This window comes from Ceratotherium simum, chromosome 10 (genome assembly GCF_057802395.1).
Source record: "Ceratotherium simum simum isolate JZ-2026a chromosome 10, ASM5780239v1, whole genome shotgun sequence".
Lineage (NCBI taxonomy): Eukaryota > Metazoa > Chordata > Mammalia > Perissodactyla > Rhinocerotidae > Ceratotherium > Ceratotherium simum.
The window spans coordinates 75,587,051-75,607,901 of record NC_141909.1 but is presented as its reverse complement, the minus strand read 5'-3'; the positions used below and the strand labels follow the sequence as shown (position 1 = coordinate 75,607,901).

Sequence of the window (20,851 nt, the reverse complement as noted above, 5' to 3'; positions counted from 1 at the left end):
GTTAATTCTAATGAAGGACTAGATTATCAAAATCCAGGCAGAAGAAGCCAGAGAAATTAGGCAGCAATCTATATGTACTGCATTATGAAGAGATTTAAGTTTCCTTTAAATGAGTACATTTACCATATTTTTTAAGATTTCACAGGTAATTTAATGAGAAACATAAGATTAACTAAAGCTTAGAATTGAAGATAAAATATTTCGATGTATATCATGCATGCCTTTTGAGAAACTCGTCTGATTTGTTAGGTGAGAAAGAATTTAGAGATATACTTTTGTTTATAACTTCTGGCCACAGAGTAATAGAACTTTGTTTTTTTTTTTTTAAAGATTTTATTTATTTATTTTTTCCCCCCAAAGCCCCAGTAGATAGTTGTATGTCATAGCTGCACATTCTTCTAGTCCCTGTATGTGGGACGCGGCCTCAGCATGGCCAGAGAAGTGGTGTGTCAGTGCGCGCCCGGGATCCGAACCCGGGCCGGCAGCAGCAGAGCACACGCACTTAACCGCTAAGCCACGGGGCTGGCCCAAGTAATAGAAGTTTGAACCCATAAAATCTTTGAAATTCATCTTTGTTTTGAAACACTTAATATTTCCATCTTAAAAAACTTACCTTTTTAGTAATAATATCAAATATCTGGTGATAAACTTAAAAATATGGAATATTTTGAGAGTTGATGGTTTTAAGGCCTTGCTTAAGGGTTAAAATCCAAGTCTGATCACTCATAGTGTGGTTGACTACCCTTCTCTCCACCCCTCCTTTTTATTTTTCTCATGAGTTAGTCTCAAGAACACAAACGTTTACTACGGTAGACTTACTTCCTTTATGAACAGATTCCTAATAACATGGTTAGGAGTCATCTTTCCTTTGTTCTCTATTTGATTTTTCTTTGGGTTCTAAACAAACAGATGCATCCAAATCCATATAGCTTCTGAATAAATGTGTACTGAGTATTGGCTGAATGAAGTATTCTCCAATTTGTGTTTCATTCACTCAGTAAATATTTGAACATCTACCATATGTGAGGCATTGAGTTTGACTATTATTTTGGTATATGATTTTTATTACTATTATAAGCATTGTCATGTTAAACATTTATTAGATTTGTGGGTTACCTGAATTGTCTGTGTGGAAACTTACGTAACTTACCTTCCAGATCCTCTAACTTCACCTGCTTCATCTTTGTTTAATGACTTTGGTGCCCTCAACATCTCTCAGAGAAGAAAGGTAGGTGAAATTGAAACTTAACGTGAAACTAAGTGGAATGTAGAGGTGATATTGGCGTTACCTACATAATGGTCAATATTCTCTTAGGTAGAAGGAGGGGTTTTTATGGACAATAATGTTTTTCTTGCCTTTTGTTTACCCTTTTCCTTGTTATATATTATCTAGAATTTTATTTGATCTCTGTGCATGGAATAGAGACATTTTATGTGAAGGGATGAAATCCTGCTTATTCTTGCTCATTTTCTTTATCTTAATGTATTCTGTTTTTAAGATAACATCTAATTCAATGTTGTAGTTGCTATTAATGTGACCCATTGTAGGCATATTAATCATTTTTTATTTTCTGACTACTGTGTCTAAATTTCAAAGATTTCTCCCCAAATTTAAACTTCTCATTACAAGGCAAACTTAAAATCATCAACTTTTCATAATTGGCCTCACTGTATATAAAAACAGTTTAAAATCTCTTCTTATTAGAAATTTAATCAATTTTTTATGGAATTGAGGTTGATAGACCATGCATAGATTTTGAAGTATTTTATAGGGACTGATTCTGTGACAAGTAGAAATGAAAACTTTCTTATAGTTTGATGCCTTTGAGTCTTAATGAGAATCATTATCTTAATAGTAATAATAATCTAGAGAAGGTAGTATTTTTGGTTAGGTTCAGTAGCAGCTAAAGATGTTCAGGAGGTTGTAAATCTTGGTGGAAATTACTGTAAAGTTGTAACTAATTCAGTTCCCTAAGTAATGGAAGAAAGACCCGAAAGAAAAGAATATTAATTTTAGAAAACTGATATAAGCTTAAGATGCTTTTAGGAAGTATCTGGTCGAGAGTAGTATAAAATGAAATTCAAGGAGAGTAGATGTTTTCGGGACAAAAAAATTTATGGGGTCAGGTATAAATTATACCACCACCTCATGTACTTATATCTCCATTTTGAAACATAGATGAGAACAAGGAAGTAATTAACTAGAAGACGCTTTTAAGCAACAGGAATTGATAGGCTAAAATTTATGAGTTTGATTTTATAGACTTCTTTATAGGCTCTCAATGAGAACACATTTACTCTTGGTTTACATACTATTCTCATAAATTACAATATGTGGTTTCTAAATCCATATATTAGAAATTTAATAGAATTGGACACAAGCCATATTGAGAACTGACAATAGACAAAGCCTGTCAATATGGAGGGAAACAGTAAAATGCTGAAAAGCAGATACAACCTAGAAATCAAGTTATCTGGAGCTATTTAGTGTAGGGGGAAAATAAAAAGCCCTTAAGTAGTCTTAGGGGCCCTCTAATGGCTTTTTACATCTTTAAAATAATAATCAGTTAACTGTGATAAGTAGCATTTCTGATGTATGAGTTGAAAGTAAAACTAGAATGGCAAATAAATACTTGAAAGTATCCCTAATATGAGAGTTTGGTGGACTGCATTTTAAAGTTGAAATATATAATTTAGAGCCATGGATATTTGTTTTTGAGAAAATAGTAAAAATCCCTGGAGCGTGGAAAAAAGAAGATATAGTGCCCACTCTTTTAAAATTTTAGTAAAAGAAAATAATAAAAAGAAATATTACTACAAATGTGACCTCAGTATTTGGAAAAATATTAGAATATATCCTAATGGAAGCTGATAATAGTGGAATGAGTACTCTGCTGCAATTTTTGAGGTACTTGTCTACCTTTGTGACCTTGGGCCAACTTTCTAGGCTGTAATCTTCTCATCTGTGAAATGATGAGCATGGCCTGAATAATTGCCATATTATCTTTCATCTTTAAAACTCAGTGTCTGTCTAAACTGAAAGGACCTATGTGTCAGTCTCTTAGAAATTCGGGGTTCACGTAGCATATCTTTGAAGGACCATATTTTCTTACCACTTACATTTAAAATAATATGTAGGGACATAGAGATTTTTTTTCCACTAGTGGGCTATATGATTAGCAATCTATGTGGGTATAGGTTGCATATATTTTAAAATTGTTACTGGTTGAGTTGAGAAGGTTTAAAATCTCTTCGTATTAGAAATACTCTTAGCATGAGTGTATTGCATGCTACACATTATGAATTAAAGGTATGTGGACACTTTGTCTATTTTTTTGTTGTAGTAATTCATAATGTCTGTTTAATGATGTAGTTTTAGTGGAAGTAACTCAACTTTATGCAAATATTTAATTATAATTCTAGGTTGATCTAAGCAGGCTATCATGGTTACTCAGTGACATTTTATTTCATAATGATAATAGAGAACAGGTAGTTAGGCCCTACTTACTACTATTTCACAGCTAGTTAGATAAATCATTTTCTGAAAATCTCAGTTGGACCAATCCCTGGGCCAGGAATGCTGCTTTTTGCCTGTCAGGTATGTGAATTATTGGGATCAGATCAGTCAGGTATTTATACTGTAGGCAGTCTTAGTATGTACTATGTGGAAAATTAAAAAAGAATGGACTGATAGTTTTCCTGCTTCCCTCAAATCTAATTGTAGAGGCAGTACATGAACTTCCTATAGAACATTTACACAGCAGCATATTAATTAGTGCTAATTTAAATGTCTGATGATTGCTAAGTAGCAGAGAATTCTCTAGATCCAGAAAAATAAATGGAGAAAAGATGTTTTGAGTTGGGATTTTTGAATATGGAGAAGCAAAGATACTTAAGCAGAAAGTGTTGCTTGATTACAAGTAGAGGGTTAGGATCTTCAGTAAATTTTTTAATTCTCTTCTTTCTGTCATAGATAAGCTAAAAAAGTATGGCTAAGGTCCTTGTATCTATTGGGACTTATTGAAGTAAAATGTGGGATGTGAAAAACAGTACAAAGAGGTTCATAGCCATTCGTCTGGGTTGATTATTGTTGTTAGATATGTGAAAAACTTTCTGAAGAGTTGTATACTGAGAATGTACGCCTTAGAGCACTACCACTCATAGTGTGTCAAGGGACCAGTGCTAGTCCATGAATTGTTTGTTAACCCATCTGTAGGGAGATAAGTTAAAACATTGAAAATAAATGTTTAGAAACTTTTATAACAATTTGATAATACTGCAGCATCCAAATATGTGATCATTTTTCTAGTAATTTATTTTCATTTTATAAAAGTATAGGACCATTATGTACTGGAAAATTTTTAAAAAGTGATCTTTCACAATTGATGTTTGAGAAGCACTGATTTTTTTCTTTATTTTCCATATTAGGAATACACAATTTTATAGATAGAAAAAGTAACCATTATTTGAAAATATGTATAATTGTTGGCCACGGATGGTGGTGGAAGAAATTGAATTATGGCTATATACTCTGTGGGAGAGTTAAGCCATCCAAAACACTGGAGATGGAGTTTTGTTGAAAATGGGAATTAATATATTAGAGATTAATACATGAGGAAACCTTAACAGCAAGAAAGATAAAGTTGAGAACTGGTATGACAGAAAAAGATTTGAGAGTCACTGTGAATGACAAATGTGATCTAGACAGCAGTAAAATTTTCCTTAAATCCCTTGGGAACAAAGTATCTTTATAACAAAGTTAGTTGTTGAAATATAGATATTCATAAATGAAGTGATTCAGTACTGTGATATCTTGCTAACTATTCTTGCTAAGCTATGAGTTTTTATGCAGGGCAACCACAGATGATTGAGGCAAATCTTAGGCAAAGTGAGAAGCTTTCAAAATTTGTGTCTGGCATTCTTGGCTTCTCCTTTTATATCTTGGCCCTTCTTTGCCCCCTTTTTTAGTCATCTAATTGTTTTCCTAGTTAGCTTTCCCTCCTCTCCACATGAAAGCAAAAAAGGCTCTGGTGCCTGTCATTTACATTTCTTGTTTTAGTTGTACTTTAGTATAGTGTTTCAATCAATATGCAGCTTTACTTGGGCATTTGCATTTTATTTCTAGCAGTGGGATAACAGATTTTCATTGTTAGAAAAAATTGTAAATTTTTTAGGCTTTAATTACCAGTATAATACTATGGACTTAGGGGATAAAGATTTCTGAAGTATGATATTTATTTATTCTTTTCTGGATTTTAAAGCTCTTTGTTAGGATGAGGGAAGTGGGATCAAAAAAGGCTGGCTTATCTGCTGATAGCTTATTTGTGAGGAGATATAGGTGGTGGAGGCCCAGTTCTGGATTATTCTGCTTGAGGTAAAAGTTCACTAGCAGTACTTTCTCTGCTTCCTTCCCTGTTTGATCTCAGTGTGGAACCTCCTTCCCACTGTTCTCTATTTTAAGAACATTCATCCTTCTTTCTACCATCTCTACTACAAAATTTACTGATGAGATATATATTGTATGTTTTCTGATTAATTTGACATTTGAATTTTTTTTGTAGCATTTCTGTTCTAACATCTTTGAAAAGAACTTTTACATTATTTCTACTCCGGGGAACAAAATAGGGAATAACAAAGAAATTAGAGAGTATTTATGGTAGAGTCCTTTTGTGGAGAAAACTAAAGTAAATTTGGAGAAATTAATAGGATTATGGCATAGACAATCTGGAATGTAATCCTTCCTTAATCCTTCTGATGGTTAGGCCCCTTTTGGAACATCAAACCAAGTATTGATCTCAGGAAAAATAAAAGATGAGGAGAAAATGGAGAAGATATTGGAAAATAACTGAAATCTTAATGGAAATTGCAGTCTGAAACGTCACGTATAAAAACCATTGTTTTGAAATTTTTTATATATGTTCTCAAACTTTGTTTTACTGAGTATTTTGATTTCTAGGTCAGCCATATTAGTATCTTTTACCCATAAGTGTTGTGCGGTAATGTTTCTATGGAAGATTGTGTTTAGAATTCCAAATTAATACACTCAGTGCCATTCTTCTTTTACTGGAATCGAGTAAACTTCCATTCACCTCCACTTGCCAAGCTGTGGCAATGTGCACTATTCCAGCTTAAGCCAGATGTAGATGAGGTTTTAGATTTCAAGATACATATGGATGGGTCCCTTAACAGAAACTGATAGTGTTGTTGGAGTCCAAGTTCCTGTAGGCAGATGAGCACCCATGGTTCCTGTTTATAGCTTGCTCAGAGACTCTCTGTGAGTTTTTCTTTCTCTCAAAAAGCAAACAGTAGGATAGTAATAACCCAGTAGTATTGAATAATGGTTAAGGTTTTAGGGTTTGGAGTTGGATGCCAGGCAGTCTGAATTGAATCCCTATTTCTTCACTGATTATCTTTGTGTCTTTAAGCTTAGTTAAACCTTTCTGTTTCTTCATTTGCAAAATGAGAATAATAATACTTAGTACCTACTATGTAGAGTTGTTTTTGAGGACTAAATGAGATACGTTTCCTGGCACAGAAGTGCCCAATAATGGTAGCTATTTTGGTAGTAATACATGATGTTCACCTTTCTAGCCTTGTTTAGGAATTGTTAACTATTATTAAATAAGTAAATATCTGTTGCTACTCACTCTGGATCAGGTTGTATTAGAACTGCCCACTGGAAAAGCGGTTCTCCTGTAGTTGCTCTGAGGATGTCCATCTTTTCTTTGAGATGTTCAGGCCTCTGCTCCCCCAACATTAATTTTTTGCCTCCTCCCCGCACAGTTATTAGCTTCTCACACATATCCTTCAAATTTGGCGAAAATCCGTCTGGAGTTGTCTTACAATGTAGTGGCAGACAGAAACTTCATTTTATTTATATCGACAATGATTTTCTGTATTTGTTCCAGGTAATATGGTAAACTTAAATAATTGTTTTATAAATTAAATGTTGTATATTTTATTATAGCATTTAATCACTCCAACAAGTCTTTGAGAGAGATTATTTTTTCCTTTTTATGGATTGAGAAATGGAAGTTTTGATAGATCAAGTAATTTACCTAGAATAATATAGATAATATTTATTTACATTTCAGAGGAAAAAAAATGTCTCTAGGGCAATGTGAAAAATGATGACTGAGTCTTCTGTAAGGTGAAAAATGGAGAGGTAGTGAGAGAGAGGCCACTGGTAATATGCAGAGAAGGAGATCGAACACTGATTGACCTTAAGCCTGTTTCTTTTTCCATTTATGTGATTATCTCAGTGTAAATTCTATAAACACAATTTCTAGGGCAAGAATACACAATTAAACTTTTGATAATCGACAGATAACTTTGAAATGCTGCACAAATTTATATTCCTACTCAGAGGTGCTGGTTTTTCTATAGCCTTGAAAATACTGACATGTAAAAATCTTTCGGATCTTTGTCATTTTATAGGCAAAAAAATCCCCTCATTGTTTAAATTTGATTATTGGTGCTGTTGAACTTCTCTTTTATGTTTATTGCCCATTGGCGTTTCTTTTGCATCCATTGTTCATTTTTCTGTTGGGCTGTCCTTTCTTAATTCATTGTAAGCTCTTTGTATATGTATTAGAGATTTAAGTCTCTTCTATCAGATGTTTCAGTCTCTATCCCCATTTTGTTTTAGGTATTGAATTTCACAAGTAATTTGTGCTGTCAGTTGTGAAATGTCATACTTTGATTATCTTTTATTAAGTACATTAAAAAAGAACAAAATATTAAGCTGGTTTTTGTTAAAATAACATGGTAATTCCTTATCTGATGAGTTAGTGATTTTAAATTAAAAAGACTGTCATTGTTTTTATGTAATTTGAATCCACTATCATTTTTATTGCTGAAATGATGTAGTTTTAGCGATAAAACTTCGTAGTAATGTTTTCTTATAGTAAGAAACTTAGAGTTTCTTATGGTAAGAAACCTCTTATAAGTAGTGATTTAGCATTTCTTATAGTAAGAAAACTTATTACTATAGTACTATAGTAATCAACTTCTCTTAGCAAATGGATATCTTCTCTCTCTTCTCTGCATTTTAATTGTCAGACTTAATGTGACATTCTTCCCATTGTTTACCTCCAATCTCAGTCTATTCTTAAAATGTAATGCAAGTAACATTAGATTGAAACTTGTTTAAAAATACGGTAGTTTCTATAGAAAACGACTCAACTTTGAAAGAGTTGATTTTATTTTCCTGCTAAATAAAGAATATTCCAGGTTGAGCTTCCAGGATTGTGTTGAGATAAAGGTGTGCTTTGGAAAGAACAGATCAAATTTTGTTGTAACAAATTAGGAATTCAACCATGTACTTTTGGTACTTGATTTTAATTGTTACTTTGTGTGGCCACTTGCTTTTTTTTGAGTCAAGAAAAAGTCTTCCAAATTTATGGTTGCAAGGGAATTTAGTTTTATTGATTGATTAAAAAAGATCTCATGAGAGATTTTTGTTTTGGAGGCTTTTTTATTAGGTGTAGGTGGTGATTTGATGTTTGACACTTGACCATATTTAAACACATAAACTGAAACAGCATGTCTTTTATAGACAGGATGTAATACTGTTGGCTATAGTCATTATCTAATTTTAGCTTTGGGGATTTTGAGTTAGTTCTTACCTAAAAGTGATAGTTTTATAAAATTATGGCGCATTTATTTCTTGAACCTAGGAACTAATGGATCCTTCTGAGACTATCTGGTTGGGTTCTTTACACTTTACTCTGGTCATTGTATTTACAAGGTGTAGTAGCTGATATTAAGAGCTTGGCATTACCGGTGGTTCATCTCTATTTTCTTAGGAAGTAGGGGTCATTAATGAATTAGTAAAGATGAGTTTAGAATTCTCATCCACGAGCATGTTAGCCTAAGTTTTAAGCTAAATTTCGCCAAAACTATGTAATTTTCCCCAACTCTTTTTAATTCCTAAGATTTGTTCTCCTTGCATTTTGAAAACGGGGTGAGGGAACTGCTTAATTTTATTTCTTTGGATGATGTCTCTGTAGCTGTTGTTTCTCATTGATCCCATCCATGCCAATTACATTCAAAGAGAGATTGATTCATTTAGGAATCTGTATTTGATCATTTTAGGATGAGCTAGAATAGTGTTAAGATTGTAATATGTTAGGAAATATTATAGAAAGTGGAATAGATTTCTTTGAATTAGAAGCAGTTAAGAGTACAAGCTCTAGAACCCAACTTTATGTTAGTTGTGAGATTAAACACAAGTTACGTTAACCTTGTCTAAGCTTTGCTTTTCTCATCTGCAAAGTTGGTATTATAATAGTACCTATCTTACAGAATTATGAGTATCAAATACATTAATGGGTATAAAACATGCTTGGCATAGTGCCTTGTGCTTGTCAAATGGTGGTAGTTGTTACAGTCTCCATTTCTTATGATTCTGCAGTTTAAAAATATATGTTTATTTCTAAATGTGTTTAAGATTACTTTTAATTAACTACTGCCTTAATTTAAGTTCAATTATAGAAAGAGCATTTCTGAAGATATTCTGCTTCATTTCAAGATTGAATTTAAGCAAGGGTACACACATAAATAAATCAAAAGAGAACCTTTTGCTAATAAATGAATAAGCATTTTAGCATGATGGTTGGTTTTGATAAGGGATTGCAATTCATATAAAAACTTTTATGATTATTACAGTTGATAGTTTACTGTGGAACTAATTTTCATGATTTTAAAACAAAAACCTTTATTTACTTCCACTTAAAATATCTTAATAACTTGGGCGTAGTATTTTATTTCTCCACATCTTGTATTCTGGTTCCATTCTAAAGCAAAAGAATAAAAGAAGTTGTAGTTTGGTGTTCCAATTCTTTAGAAATTGAATGTGGCCTTACTTAGCAAGGGTATTCCAACTGATCTCGTTTTTTGGTGGCATAAAACTTCATTGTAACGTTTAGGTTTTAAAAACAGAAGTAATGGCTGCTTTGTAGGCTTTCTTAAATTTATGTACATAATATTAGGGGACACCTCCCCCATGATCTGACTCATTGTAGAGCTTAAAGATAAATGTTTATGTGTGTATGTAAATCCTGTTCTGCTATATTTGATATAATTTAGATCCGTTTTTGCTTAGCATCATCCTCTATTTTCATCCTCTCATGCTATACTGATTTGTGTATTGACTCTACAAATTAAAAGGTCTTTTTCATTTACAGATGTTTACCTGCCCATGAATCTTTAACAATGACAGTCTGTTTTTCTATAGACCTGCTTGCCCATCCCATCCTTTTATTTAAACAATGAAAATGTAAGGAACCTGAAAAGCCCACAATTAATGATAATGAATGGCAGGACAAAATACAACATAACCTTTGAGGCTGACTTGTTTTGTTTTTGATTTTTAAGTCTTTTATTTATAGAGAAAATTGATTGGAGCCCAAGCTACAGTGATTTGTAGGTCTGGATTTACTGTTCTAAATTAATTAGGTTTAGGACCCTTTAAAAGCTAGGTGTATTAACATACCTAATTAACTAATAAATCACCTGATTAACTAATAAATCAGGTAGAGGTAGTTCCCTGTGTTGATGATTATATGTAAATTAGTTAATTTATCTGATTTTAAAAGTTCAAATAGTTTTAATGAGTTTGGAGTCTATTTTTTCCCAGTGAGTTTAGATTAACCACTGATGGTTAATGGAATTATAGTCTTATATTTAGTTCTCATTGTTATAAATATGCTGAAATATCAGGATATTTAATTAATTGAAGGAAGACCATCGTGAGCCAGAAGAGGTTGTGAAAGAAATGCAGGTTTATTTTCAAAAAAATATATAGTAAATTCTAGGCCAGAGGTTTCTGTTAATGGACCTCAGACCCTCAGGAGTGGCAGGAGGTAGGTTGCTGAGTTGTTGCTGCAAAAGGCAATGAATTACTATTCATTAAGCATTATCTTAAGGGAGATAATATTTCATGTATGTGTGCTACTATTTTCCAAGTATGTAAAGATACTCTGATTAATAAAATGCAAGTTATTTAAATGTGTCGTTCATAGTAACTTTAAATCATCATTTGTTGTTTCAGAATACAAAAATGAAAGCACAATTATTATGTTTTTGATAGGGGGGGTTCTTAAAATTCAGGGCGTTGGAAACTTTTTGTCCTGGGATAACAATTTGATTTCTCTAGTTTATCACTAATGATTAGATTATGATATATAATAACATATGCTGGTAATGTGAAGCATTGTCAATGACAAAATTGGTCTGTTACTTGGTAGCTTTAACTGTATTTTCTATAAAAGCAGTGGTATTTATAGATTTTTCTTTTACTAGACTGTGAACTTTTTAGGGAAAGAGAATAGATCTTATCATTGTATTTCTAGGAAGGGCAAAGAGCCTAATGCTGAAATGTTGAGTGAACGGATGAATGAGAAAAAAAATGTGTGCACATTTAGGCCTTTGAACTATAACAGTCCTAAAAATTAGCTTTTACTGTTCTTTCTTTTGACATAGTCTAGTGACTTATTTCATTTGTTAGGAATGAGAGTGGATTTCCCTTAGTCCTAAGCCATTGGAATGGGCTTTTATGGACTAGGGCAAGGATTTTTGAAGAACCAGAGCTTTGGGGGCTATGAGTAATGGTCTTGAAGGCTCTGAGTATGTAGATCAAGCTGTAAGGAGGGGATGTTGAACTATGGAACCCCTATCCCTTTTTCTTTTGGAGGGAAGCCCCAATTTCTGTTTGTACCAGTAGTTGTTTCTTATCCAGGTCTTTTCTCTAACATTCTCTAGAACTTTACTGCTGAAAGTGTGGTCACCAGACTGGCAGTGCCAGCGCTCTTGGGACCTTTTTAGAATTGCAGAATCTCAGGCTTCACTCTAGGCCTACTGAATCAGAATCTTTATTTTAACAGGATCCTCAGAAGATTCATATGTTCATTACAGTTTGAGAAGTGCTAATCTAGAATACATTCTCAAACTTTTTCTTATCCTTGAAAACTTTGGTTCAAGCCCTAAGTTGTTTTTTTTAAATTTTTTTTTCTGAGGAAGCTTCACCCTGAGCTAACATCCATTGCCAATCTTCTTCTTTTTTTGCTTGAGGAAAATTAGCCCTGAGCTAACATCTGCACCAGTCTTCCTTTACTTTATTATGTGGGACACGGCCACAGCATGGCTGATGAGTGGAGTATGTCTGTGCCTGGGATCCGAACCCGTGAACCTGGGCCGCCAAAGCAGAGAGCATGTGGAACTTGAACCACTTGGCCACGGGGCCGGGCCCTAAGTTGTTTCTTTTTTTAAAATGCACAATAACGAGGGTAAAACTATTTTCAACTACTATCTTATTGTGTTGTTTATTTAGATTTTGTGAAGAACAATAAAAATCACTTTTGTAGTGAATCTTGAGACTTAAAGTAAAAATTGTATCTATTAGAGAGAAATAAAATGGTTACAGGCTCTGCTGGATATTTTACCACAGAAACAAAAAGATTGAGAATTTTGATGTGCAATATTAACTTACTAGGAGGTGGAGCAGAGAAGCCGGTTATTTACCAATAGGGTGTGACATTTTAAAATGCTTCCCTTCCATAATAATCAGCAAGCTGAACTGGCAAGGCTATGAAGAATGGAGGATCAACAAGGGAACTTACGTTCTTTTTGATCCTCACATTCTCAAGATTGGTCTAGGAAAGGATTACTGGAAGCTAAGGGAAAAGGGAGGGGTTTGGATCTTATAGAACTCAGAAAACTTCGGGGGTAAAGAAACATTTCCTGTAAAATTTCATTTGCCTCTTTTGTTTCCTTATCTTTCATTTGACTTCTCCATGTTCCTTAGCCCCTACTTTCAGTTACTCACCAATAGTTGTTTTTAACCTAGCAGATCTTTCCCCACCCAGTCCTTAGCTGTCTATTCTCACTGCAGTTTCCTTGAGTTCACATCCTTCACCTAGACCAGTGATTCTCAAGTGGGGGCACTTTTGTCCCCCAACTCCCAGGAGACATTGAAGATAGTTTTGGTTGTCACAACTGGGGCTGTGGTGCTACTGGCATCTAGTGGATAGAGGCCACAAATGCTGCTAAACATCCTACAATGCTCAGGACAACCTTCACAACAAAGAATTATCCAAAGTCTGTAATGCTGAGATTGAGAAATGCTAACCAGGATTGCTGCCAGAGTCCGTTAATTTGTCTACCTGTTTCTAGTTTAATTCTCATTCATAAGCTTTCAGGAGTTCCCCATTGCCCATGGAATGAAGTCCAAACTCCTTGGCATGGGATATAAAACAATTTCTGTTTTTTTATTGCTTTCAAGCCTCATCTTTTGCTCTCAAGGTTGGCCCTCTACTAATGGTAGACTGAATACTTAACAGTTTTCCCTTAACACCACAGTGCCCATATGCCTCTACATACACGTTTTTCCTAGTCTACAGTACGTCTTTCTCTCACTCTCTTTTTCTATCTGGGCACGCTTACTCCTCCTTCAGAACTGCTCAGGCATTTGCCTTCTCTGTGAAGTTACCTTTGTCTGCACCCTGCTGGTACCTTGATTATGTATGCATTTATTATATCACAATAAATATGTTCTGTTTGCATGACTTTGTTACCTACTAGATTATATCCTCTGTTTGAGGGAAAGGTGTATATTTTATTCATCATTGCATTCCAAGTAATTAGGACAGTTACTGATACAAAGTAGCTCTCAAATGTTTAGTTGAAAATGCACTTTTTCTTCAAGGGATAAATAATAGTTCAAGTAATTTGGAAATTAGCTTACAGAGGAGATTTTACTGTAATTTACATTATATGCAATGAGACCTCTATATGTAATCTTTTTGCCTCACCATCGTGCTTTCTGTTGCTGCCATCTCTTTTCAGATGTTATTTTGTCTTCTGTTGTTTATAATGGTATTTTAAATGGTATTGATACTTTAGATCTTTTCATTCGGAATCACATAGAAGGTTTTACTTTTGGATTAGACTTTAATCTCTGGCTATTTATTGAAGAAACTTCAATCTATAATGGCACATGTTTGGTGATCTCTTCTACCTAAGAGGAAGGGCCTTAGGCTAGTTACAGGTTTTTGTAGGGATGGGGTGAGGGAGAGGAGTGATGAATTCCTCTTTGGAAAAATAAGAAACATATAATGAGAGCTATTGGGGAAGGAGAATGATACATTGGATTTATTTAAAACCTTTTTTCTGTGTTGCTTAATGCACTACTATAAGAAAATTAATTGCACTAATTGTAATAACTAGGTCAAAAGCATGTTTGAATTTGTGAAGGATCTGAATAATGGAAGAACATTTAAAGTAATTTTTTTGCTTTCAAATATGTGACTGGGATTTAGGTGTCCTTGTATAAGTCCTATTTGACAGGTTGTGATTTTGTTTAAATAAATATTCTTTGATATGTTGCACTTTTCTGATAGGATAATCTTTAGCTCAGACATTTTCTAAAATATAAATTTTAAATTAGTGAAGGCTTAATTAAGGCTATCTTATTTTTGCTGTATATCAAAGCCTTATAGTTGTGAGCTCATTTATAATATGGTTCTGAAGGGTACATTTTTATTCTCATCCAAAAATGTTGCTTGTGAGGTAGACATAGAGGGTAATTGAATTGGTGCAAGATTGCATAGAGGTGGAAATATTTTAGCCTCATGAAACATTATCCGCTGCTATAATTAATGGAAAGGTAGGTAATCTAGTTACCTTTCTTATGCAAGTTTAATATTTTTTTTTTTCCTCCTTAAATCAAACATAGCACAGGCCCATTTGTGGAGTGGAGAATCTAATTTGCATAGAATAATTACTATAGGCATTATTTGCAAGGTCATTTTGAAATTTAGAAATCAAATGTTTTCCTCAAATTGGTTGTCTTTTTGCTGGAAAAAATTATTTTTTATGTATTTTGTATATTTGTCTGGCTGTGACACCTCTTAAAGAAAGTTAATTTTAAGTATTTGCATTAGCAATCTTATGGCAGAACAATGAGTAAACATAGATTTTCTTATTTTGGGTCTTAAATTAGATACCTTCCCAAAAATGTATCAGTATTCTTTAAAGGGAAAAAAATATATACAAATTCCCTTTAAGATGCAATTTAGTGCAAATTTGCTATAATTAAGAGAAGTAAGATGGTGGAAACTATCATTAACTTTCATGTATAAGAAAGCCCTACCGACCACTATTAGATTGTTTACTAACTTTATTATAATGTTAGCCAATGAATTTATGCTTTTATTGGACAATTTATTCAATATCAGTCTGTTTCAGTTGCTGAATTTATAAGACCAATGAAATTTGTGTATTTTTTTTTTTAAAGTTTGAAGTTATTTCTTTTCATTGAGTACCTTAAGCTGAATGCCCACTTAAGATAGAATGATTTGTATTCTGGTCTAATGTGCATAGAATTTTAAAAATTTAGAAAATCCATTCCTTAGGAATTAGCTTCTTTTAGGTGGGGTAGTTCTCAGTAGAAAATAAGATAGTGACATGGGAAGCAGAAAAAGATACAGTTTGGAGAATTTTTTACCTGGATTTTGTGCCCTTGAAGCCATTTCTTCATATTGCAGTGAGAATAGGTAAGTGCCAGTGGAAACAATTTTGCAAAATTTACTTTGCTGATTAGTTAATTTCTATTTATTAAAGTCTTATAAAATCAGATTATAATGTATTTCTCTAAAACATCTGTTGCTTTATATAATATTGTTGTTCAGCCTATTAGGACTGTGGGTTATTTTGGAGGTGTGTATTGGGGGCGGGGGTGGGAAATGGTGGGTGGTGATAAGGACAGTAGAGGGAGTGTCTTAGAAATTTTACTTGTTTCCTATTCCACCATTCCTGATATCTTCTGTATGTTAGTTATGTTAGTTTAGATTAGTGTAGGGGTTGTTAGGAGTGGCCTGGTTTCTTTCCTTCTTTTTCCTAGCCAAGGAAGTATCGCCTGGGCATGCTGGAGGAGAGGCTAGTTCCGATGGGATCAAAGGCACGAAAAGCAAAGAACCCTATTGGCTGCCTTGCTGACAGGTGTAAATCAGGAGTACCAATCAATATGGTTTGGTGGAACAGAGTCACAGAAAACAATTTACAGGTAAAAATAATTTTATTAGACATTTTTTGAAAGTGAATATCTTGGCTGCTTTCTGTGTCTGTGTGGGGTGGTGGGTGTGAGATTGGATGGCTTAGCTGATACACTTAGGTGATTTTTTTTTTTTTTAACCAAAGTAAGGTTAGTGGCCTGTTAACCAACTAAATGGTTTTGTTTGGTGGCTTTTTGAGCTTTCTCTGCTTGTGGTTTATTTTCCTTTTCTTTTATTAAATTTGGTTTTTCCCTTTTGGATTTTGTTAACAGTTAAGTTCAGTTATTTTTAATACAGAAAGTTATTCAGGGTACTACACTCAAAAGTCATATTATAAAATTTATTACAGAAAATCTCTTTTATTTGGAATCTGAACAACAGGAAGCTCCATATGTTGTCTTTTGTACATTTTTACTAGGAAATAAAAATTATGTGTAAACAAACTTGTGAGTATTGGCTCTAAAACCAACTTCAATAGTATGTTGTCATAGAGTTATTACAGATACATTTCAGTCTTTGATTCTGCCTTATCAGTGCTGAATAATGAAAATGAATTTTCATAACTGAAAGGCTAGCTTTTGTATAAGATTCTGAAGTACCTATACAATAATCTGAATTATATACAGTTTTAATTTGGATTATAATTATTATATTCTCATTTTTAAAAATTGGTAATTGTATGATATAGATAGTTCTGTTAATCAAAATTTTAGTTTAGCTGGAAGTAGAAGATCTTTCCTCCCAAACTTTCTGAGTAAATTGGTATTTTTTATATATTGCTAGCCAAAAGCCTATAATCCCACATACACATACCACACACAGAAAAGATATAACAAAGTTAACAACTTGGTTTTATTTCTGTCACTAACCTTGTATTGTGAAGGAGTTCCACAATATTTTAGTCCGGTTCAATATTAATAGCATAGCAATATCTGTGTTGCCTTGGGGACATAAATAAAGAAATTATTCCAAAAATAATGCAAACATGGTATTTGCCCCAAGTAAAATTTTGGTAGTATTTTTCTAAAGATAAGGAAAACTAGAGGTGGGGAGCGGGGACTACACATAATCCTATACTTAGAATTTCGTTGGAAAGTTTTGGATATGTCTATCATGAATAGCAATATAGTTTACTGAATTTTCGTCTTTGAAATCAATGGGAGAGAGATTTGATGTGGATTGTTAGAATTATTTTTCAATTTTAAAAAGAAAGTTTGAAAATAAATTGGACCCCAACTGAATAAGAACAGATGTAAGTGGAACTGGAACTGCCGTAGGTTGTGGGGTGAAACACTGGTAAATGTGGAGGGATAGCCATTCGACCTCCCCACAGCTGCCCCCCCCTTATCCCAGTGGCAGTTTTGAGGTACCTCTTTTTTAGCACAGCTTGAAAAATCATTAGGTTAGTATAAGAGTATATATGCTAGAATTGTGCTTTATTTTTAATTAAAACAGCTACAATAGATTTATTTGCATTCAGTGTGCGAAAGATTGAATTGACATTATCTGAATTTGACATTTCAAATAGTACTGTTATTTTATGCTTCAAATAGTTCTTTCTTTTTAAGGACATAAAGAATGCCTTATTAGCTTGGTTTAATATCGGAGGGGCAAAACACCTCCCACTATCAGTCACATGTTGAAGTATTGAAAAATATCCATCTGGTCTCCATTATTGTCTTTGTGGATTCCTAAATTGGGTACCTGGTGTTGTTTATGCAAAGCAAAGATTATGTCAGTATATATTTTTTTTGTATTGGGGTTTTTATCTTTTTGTTGTATAAGAAAAATAATTTATATAAATCAGTTCTATACTATGTTTTTTTAGTTTTATATAATGCTTACTTAAAAATATTTTATATTTTTCACATAAAAAATTTTTAAAGGATTGCGTAGCCAGATATATTAATCTTTCCTGTCTTTCCTGTTTCATTTGTTTCTTTTCCTTTAAAGCTTAGGTCTTCTCAATCTGAAGGTCAGAAAAATACTAATCTATATTTTATTTTAGTAATTATAGCTATGTTTCTTAAATGGCTGCCGTGTGCTAGGCACTGTGCTAAGCTCTTTACATATTTTGTCTTTTTTGGTCTTCCTAATAGCCTATGGGACAAATGTTATTGTTAAATGAAGAAACGTCTTCAGAGAAGCTACATAATGTTAAACAGTAGTCGGTGGCGGAGCAAAAGTTTGAACCCACGTTTGTCAGACTTCAAAATCTCTGCACCTCTATATGATACAGCTCTAGTTGCACTAGAGCTATAATTGGTTTAATTATCTAACTGGTTAACTGAACTTCTGTCGGGCAACTTTTTTTGAGAATACATAGCTTTCCACACGTGGACTGTAACTTATGTATAACTCTGCAGTATTTGTAAGGTCACTCCTTTTTTCTTGTGATTCATCTTTTTCTCAGTGACATTTTAACTACCTTTCTTTCTGGAACTTGAAACGTTTCTTTACATTGATTTCTTAATCTTGACCTAACATTTTTAGAAGTTTTTCCTCTTCTGAAAACAAAAGAAAACCAACCAACCAACCAACCAACCAACCAACAGCCTTAAAACAACAAAAACTTTCTCTGAAGGTTTCTACCTGAATCATTCATAATCGCATTTCTCTTCAGTGCTAGATTTCTTTCAAGAGCCCCGTGATTCCCAGTCTTTTCGTACTTAATAATCTATTTATTTTCTACCTAGAATCTCATATTCTAAAAGAGCCTATCTTTTACTGAACATGAGACATTTGTAAAACAGTGATTCATGCTTTCATTCTAAAAAAATATATGTATATATAGTATGCTGATTAGAGAATCAAAGAAACTTAATATTTTCCTTAGTCTTTTGTAGCTTGGTGGAGGCTAAATTTATTTTTCATATGGCTGTTGGAATTACTGATAATGCCCATCTGGTCTCCATTACTATGTTTGTGGTGTTCCTGCTTGGGGACCCTTGGAATAGATTCTATTCTTCTCTCTGATTTCTTTACCACCCATTTATTTATTCAATGCCTGCAGTTTGGTGTCATCAAAATTTTGCTGAAACTGCTCTCAAAATTTGGCAGAGATCTCCTTAATTACCAAGCCAGCAGTTTTATCCAGTACTTAATACTGCTGGCCACCTGTTATTTTTCTCTCTTCTCTGTTTTTATTTTTTTCTTTTCTCTTTGCATTTTTCACTCTGTTTCATCGCTGGCTCCTTGTAAGCTCCTGTTCTTGGCTCACTTGTTTCTTGCTTTCCCTATATACCTAAGATTCCTAAAATTTTATTTCTGTTACCACTGTCTTCTGAGTTCAAGACCCAGATTTTTCGTGCCTTGTGATATCTTTGCATGTAGAGATATATCCCACTATCACTGCGAATTTGGCATGTCTAAAACTCAGTGTATTTTTCTGTTTTCCAAGTCTACTGCTTCTTTTATATTCTCTTATATTCCTCCTTTAGTCAGTGGCTTTATCATCTTCCCAGTTACTGAGGCTACATATCTTGACTTCTTCCCTGTCATCTCCTACATTCTACCATTTATTATGAGAACGAAATTACTGAGGTTTGACTACACATTAATTGAAAGACAATACATTAGACAATTTGCATTTGCCATCATATTAAGGCTTTACTGCAATGACATATTATCCCCATTTGACAAATATGCAAATTGTAATTTAGGAAAGGCTTTTTGTTAGTAAGTGATAGAGCTGGGATTCTAGCCCAGATCTATTTAATTGTAAGTCCTGATATTTTCCTACTATATCGTGTGCCTCTAATCCCTATTCTTTAAAATACTGCAATATCTTTTTCTTTCCTTTTTTAACAGTACTGACATAGTTATAGTTTATACCTTAAGTGTATCTTCTGAAAATTTTAGTCAAATCCCTTCAGGATCTGTTCTCCCTTTCTAGGGCTATCTCTCTTGAACCATCCACATATTAAATTCTAATCATATAATGTGAAATACATTGTCAGTTCTGTGTAGCTTTGTATCTCTGTACCATTGTTAACTGAGCCTGCAAAAAAATCTTTCCTCCCTTTTCCTTCAAGGGTTAGCTCAAATGCTACCTTCTCTGTGAATAGTCGCTCAAACCCCTCTAAGAAATTCTTTTTTTTTTTTTTTTTTAACCATTTCCACAGTATTTGGTGTTGTTTAACAGTTATTTATTTATTTATTTTTCTACAGAGAGGTATATACATATATCTTATTTTTTGCAAGGAAAGATTCACCCTGAGCTAACATCTGTTGCCAATCTTCCTCTTTTTTTCCTCCCCAAAGTCCCAGTGCATGGTTGTATATCCTAGTTGTAACAGTTATTTCATTGTGTTTTATATTAAGTTTGTTTATCTGTTTGTCTTTTACCACTGGATTGTAAATATTTGAGACTAGGCATGTGTTTATTATTTTTGTACCCTTAAGGTATTTTGCTTGTTTTACTAAATGTTTTTTAACATTTAGTTAAAAATGTTTTTAACATTAGTTAACATTTAATGTTTAACATTTACTAAACTAAATGTTACTGTTATAGTTTTATTTTATTAGGTAATATGTGCAATTAGTAATTTTGGCAATTTGGTGAAATTGGCAAATTTGTAATTTATTCTAAGACTTTTATATATTTAAAAAATTGATCAAAGGTTTTCTGGATTTCATAGCCACCATATGTTACCATTGCTTAGTTTTATTATCATAACTGATTTAGAACATGGGATGGTGATTTCTTTTGAAATGTTAGAAGAGTTTCTGTTTTTTTAAAATTTGAAGTTTTAACACTGTCTAAATATTCTTGATATTCTGCAATCTTTTGAGTCTGC

The 20,851-nt window shown here is 33.2% G+C and overlaps 1 protein-coding gene across 7 annotated transcripts in view; it reads left to right on the top strand.

The window, feature by feature from the left end:
* The window catches only part of PAN3 (poly(A) specific ribonuclease subunit PAN3), a 135,569-nt gene that overhangs the window by 25,188 nt on the left and 89,530 nt on the right, over positions 1-20,851 (top strand). For 5 of the 7 annotated variants that reach the window (XR_015553481.1, XM_014791238.2, XM_087436245.1 and 2 more), the window contains exons 4-5: positions 1,158-1,228; positions 15,902-16,063. Coding sequence is in view for 6 of the 7 variants with exons in the window: in XM_014791238.2 (XP_014646724.2) it covers positions 1,158-1,228; positions 15,902-16,063 (233 nt within the window). In the remaining variant the exon portion in view is untranslated. The remainder of the gene's footprint in view (positions 1-1,157; positions 1,229-15,901; positions 16,064-20,851) is intronic. The other 2 variants (XM_087436246.1, XM_014791243.2) reach the window with 1 other exon arrangement.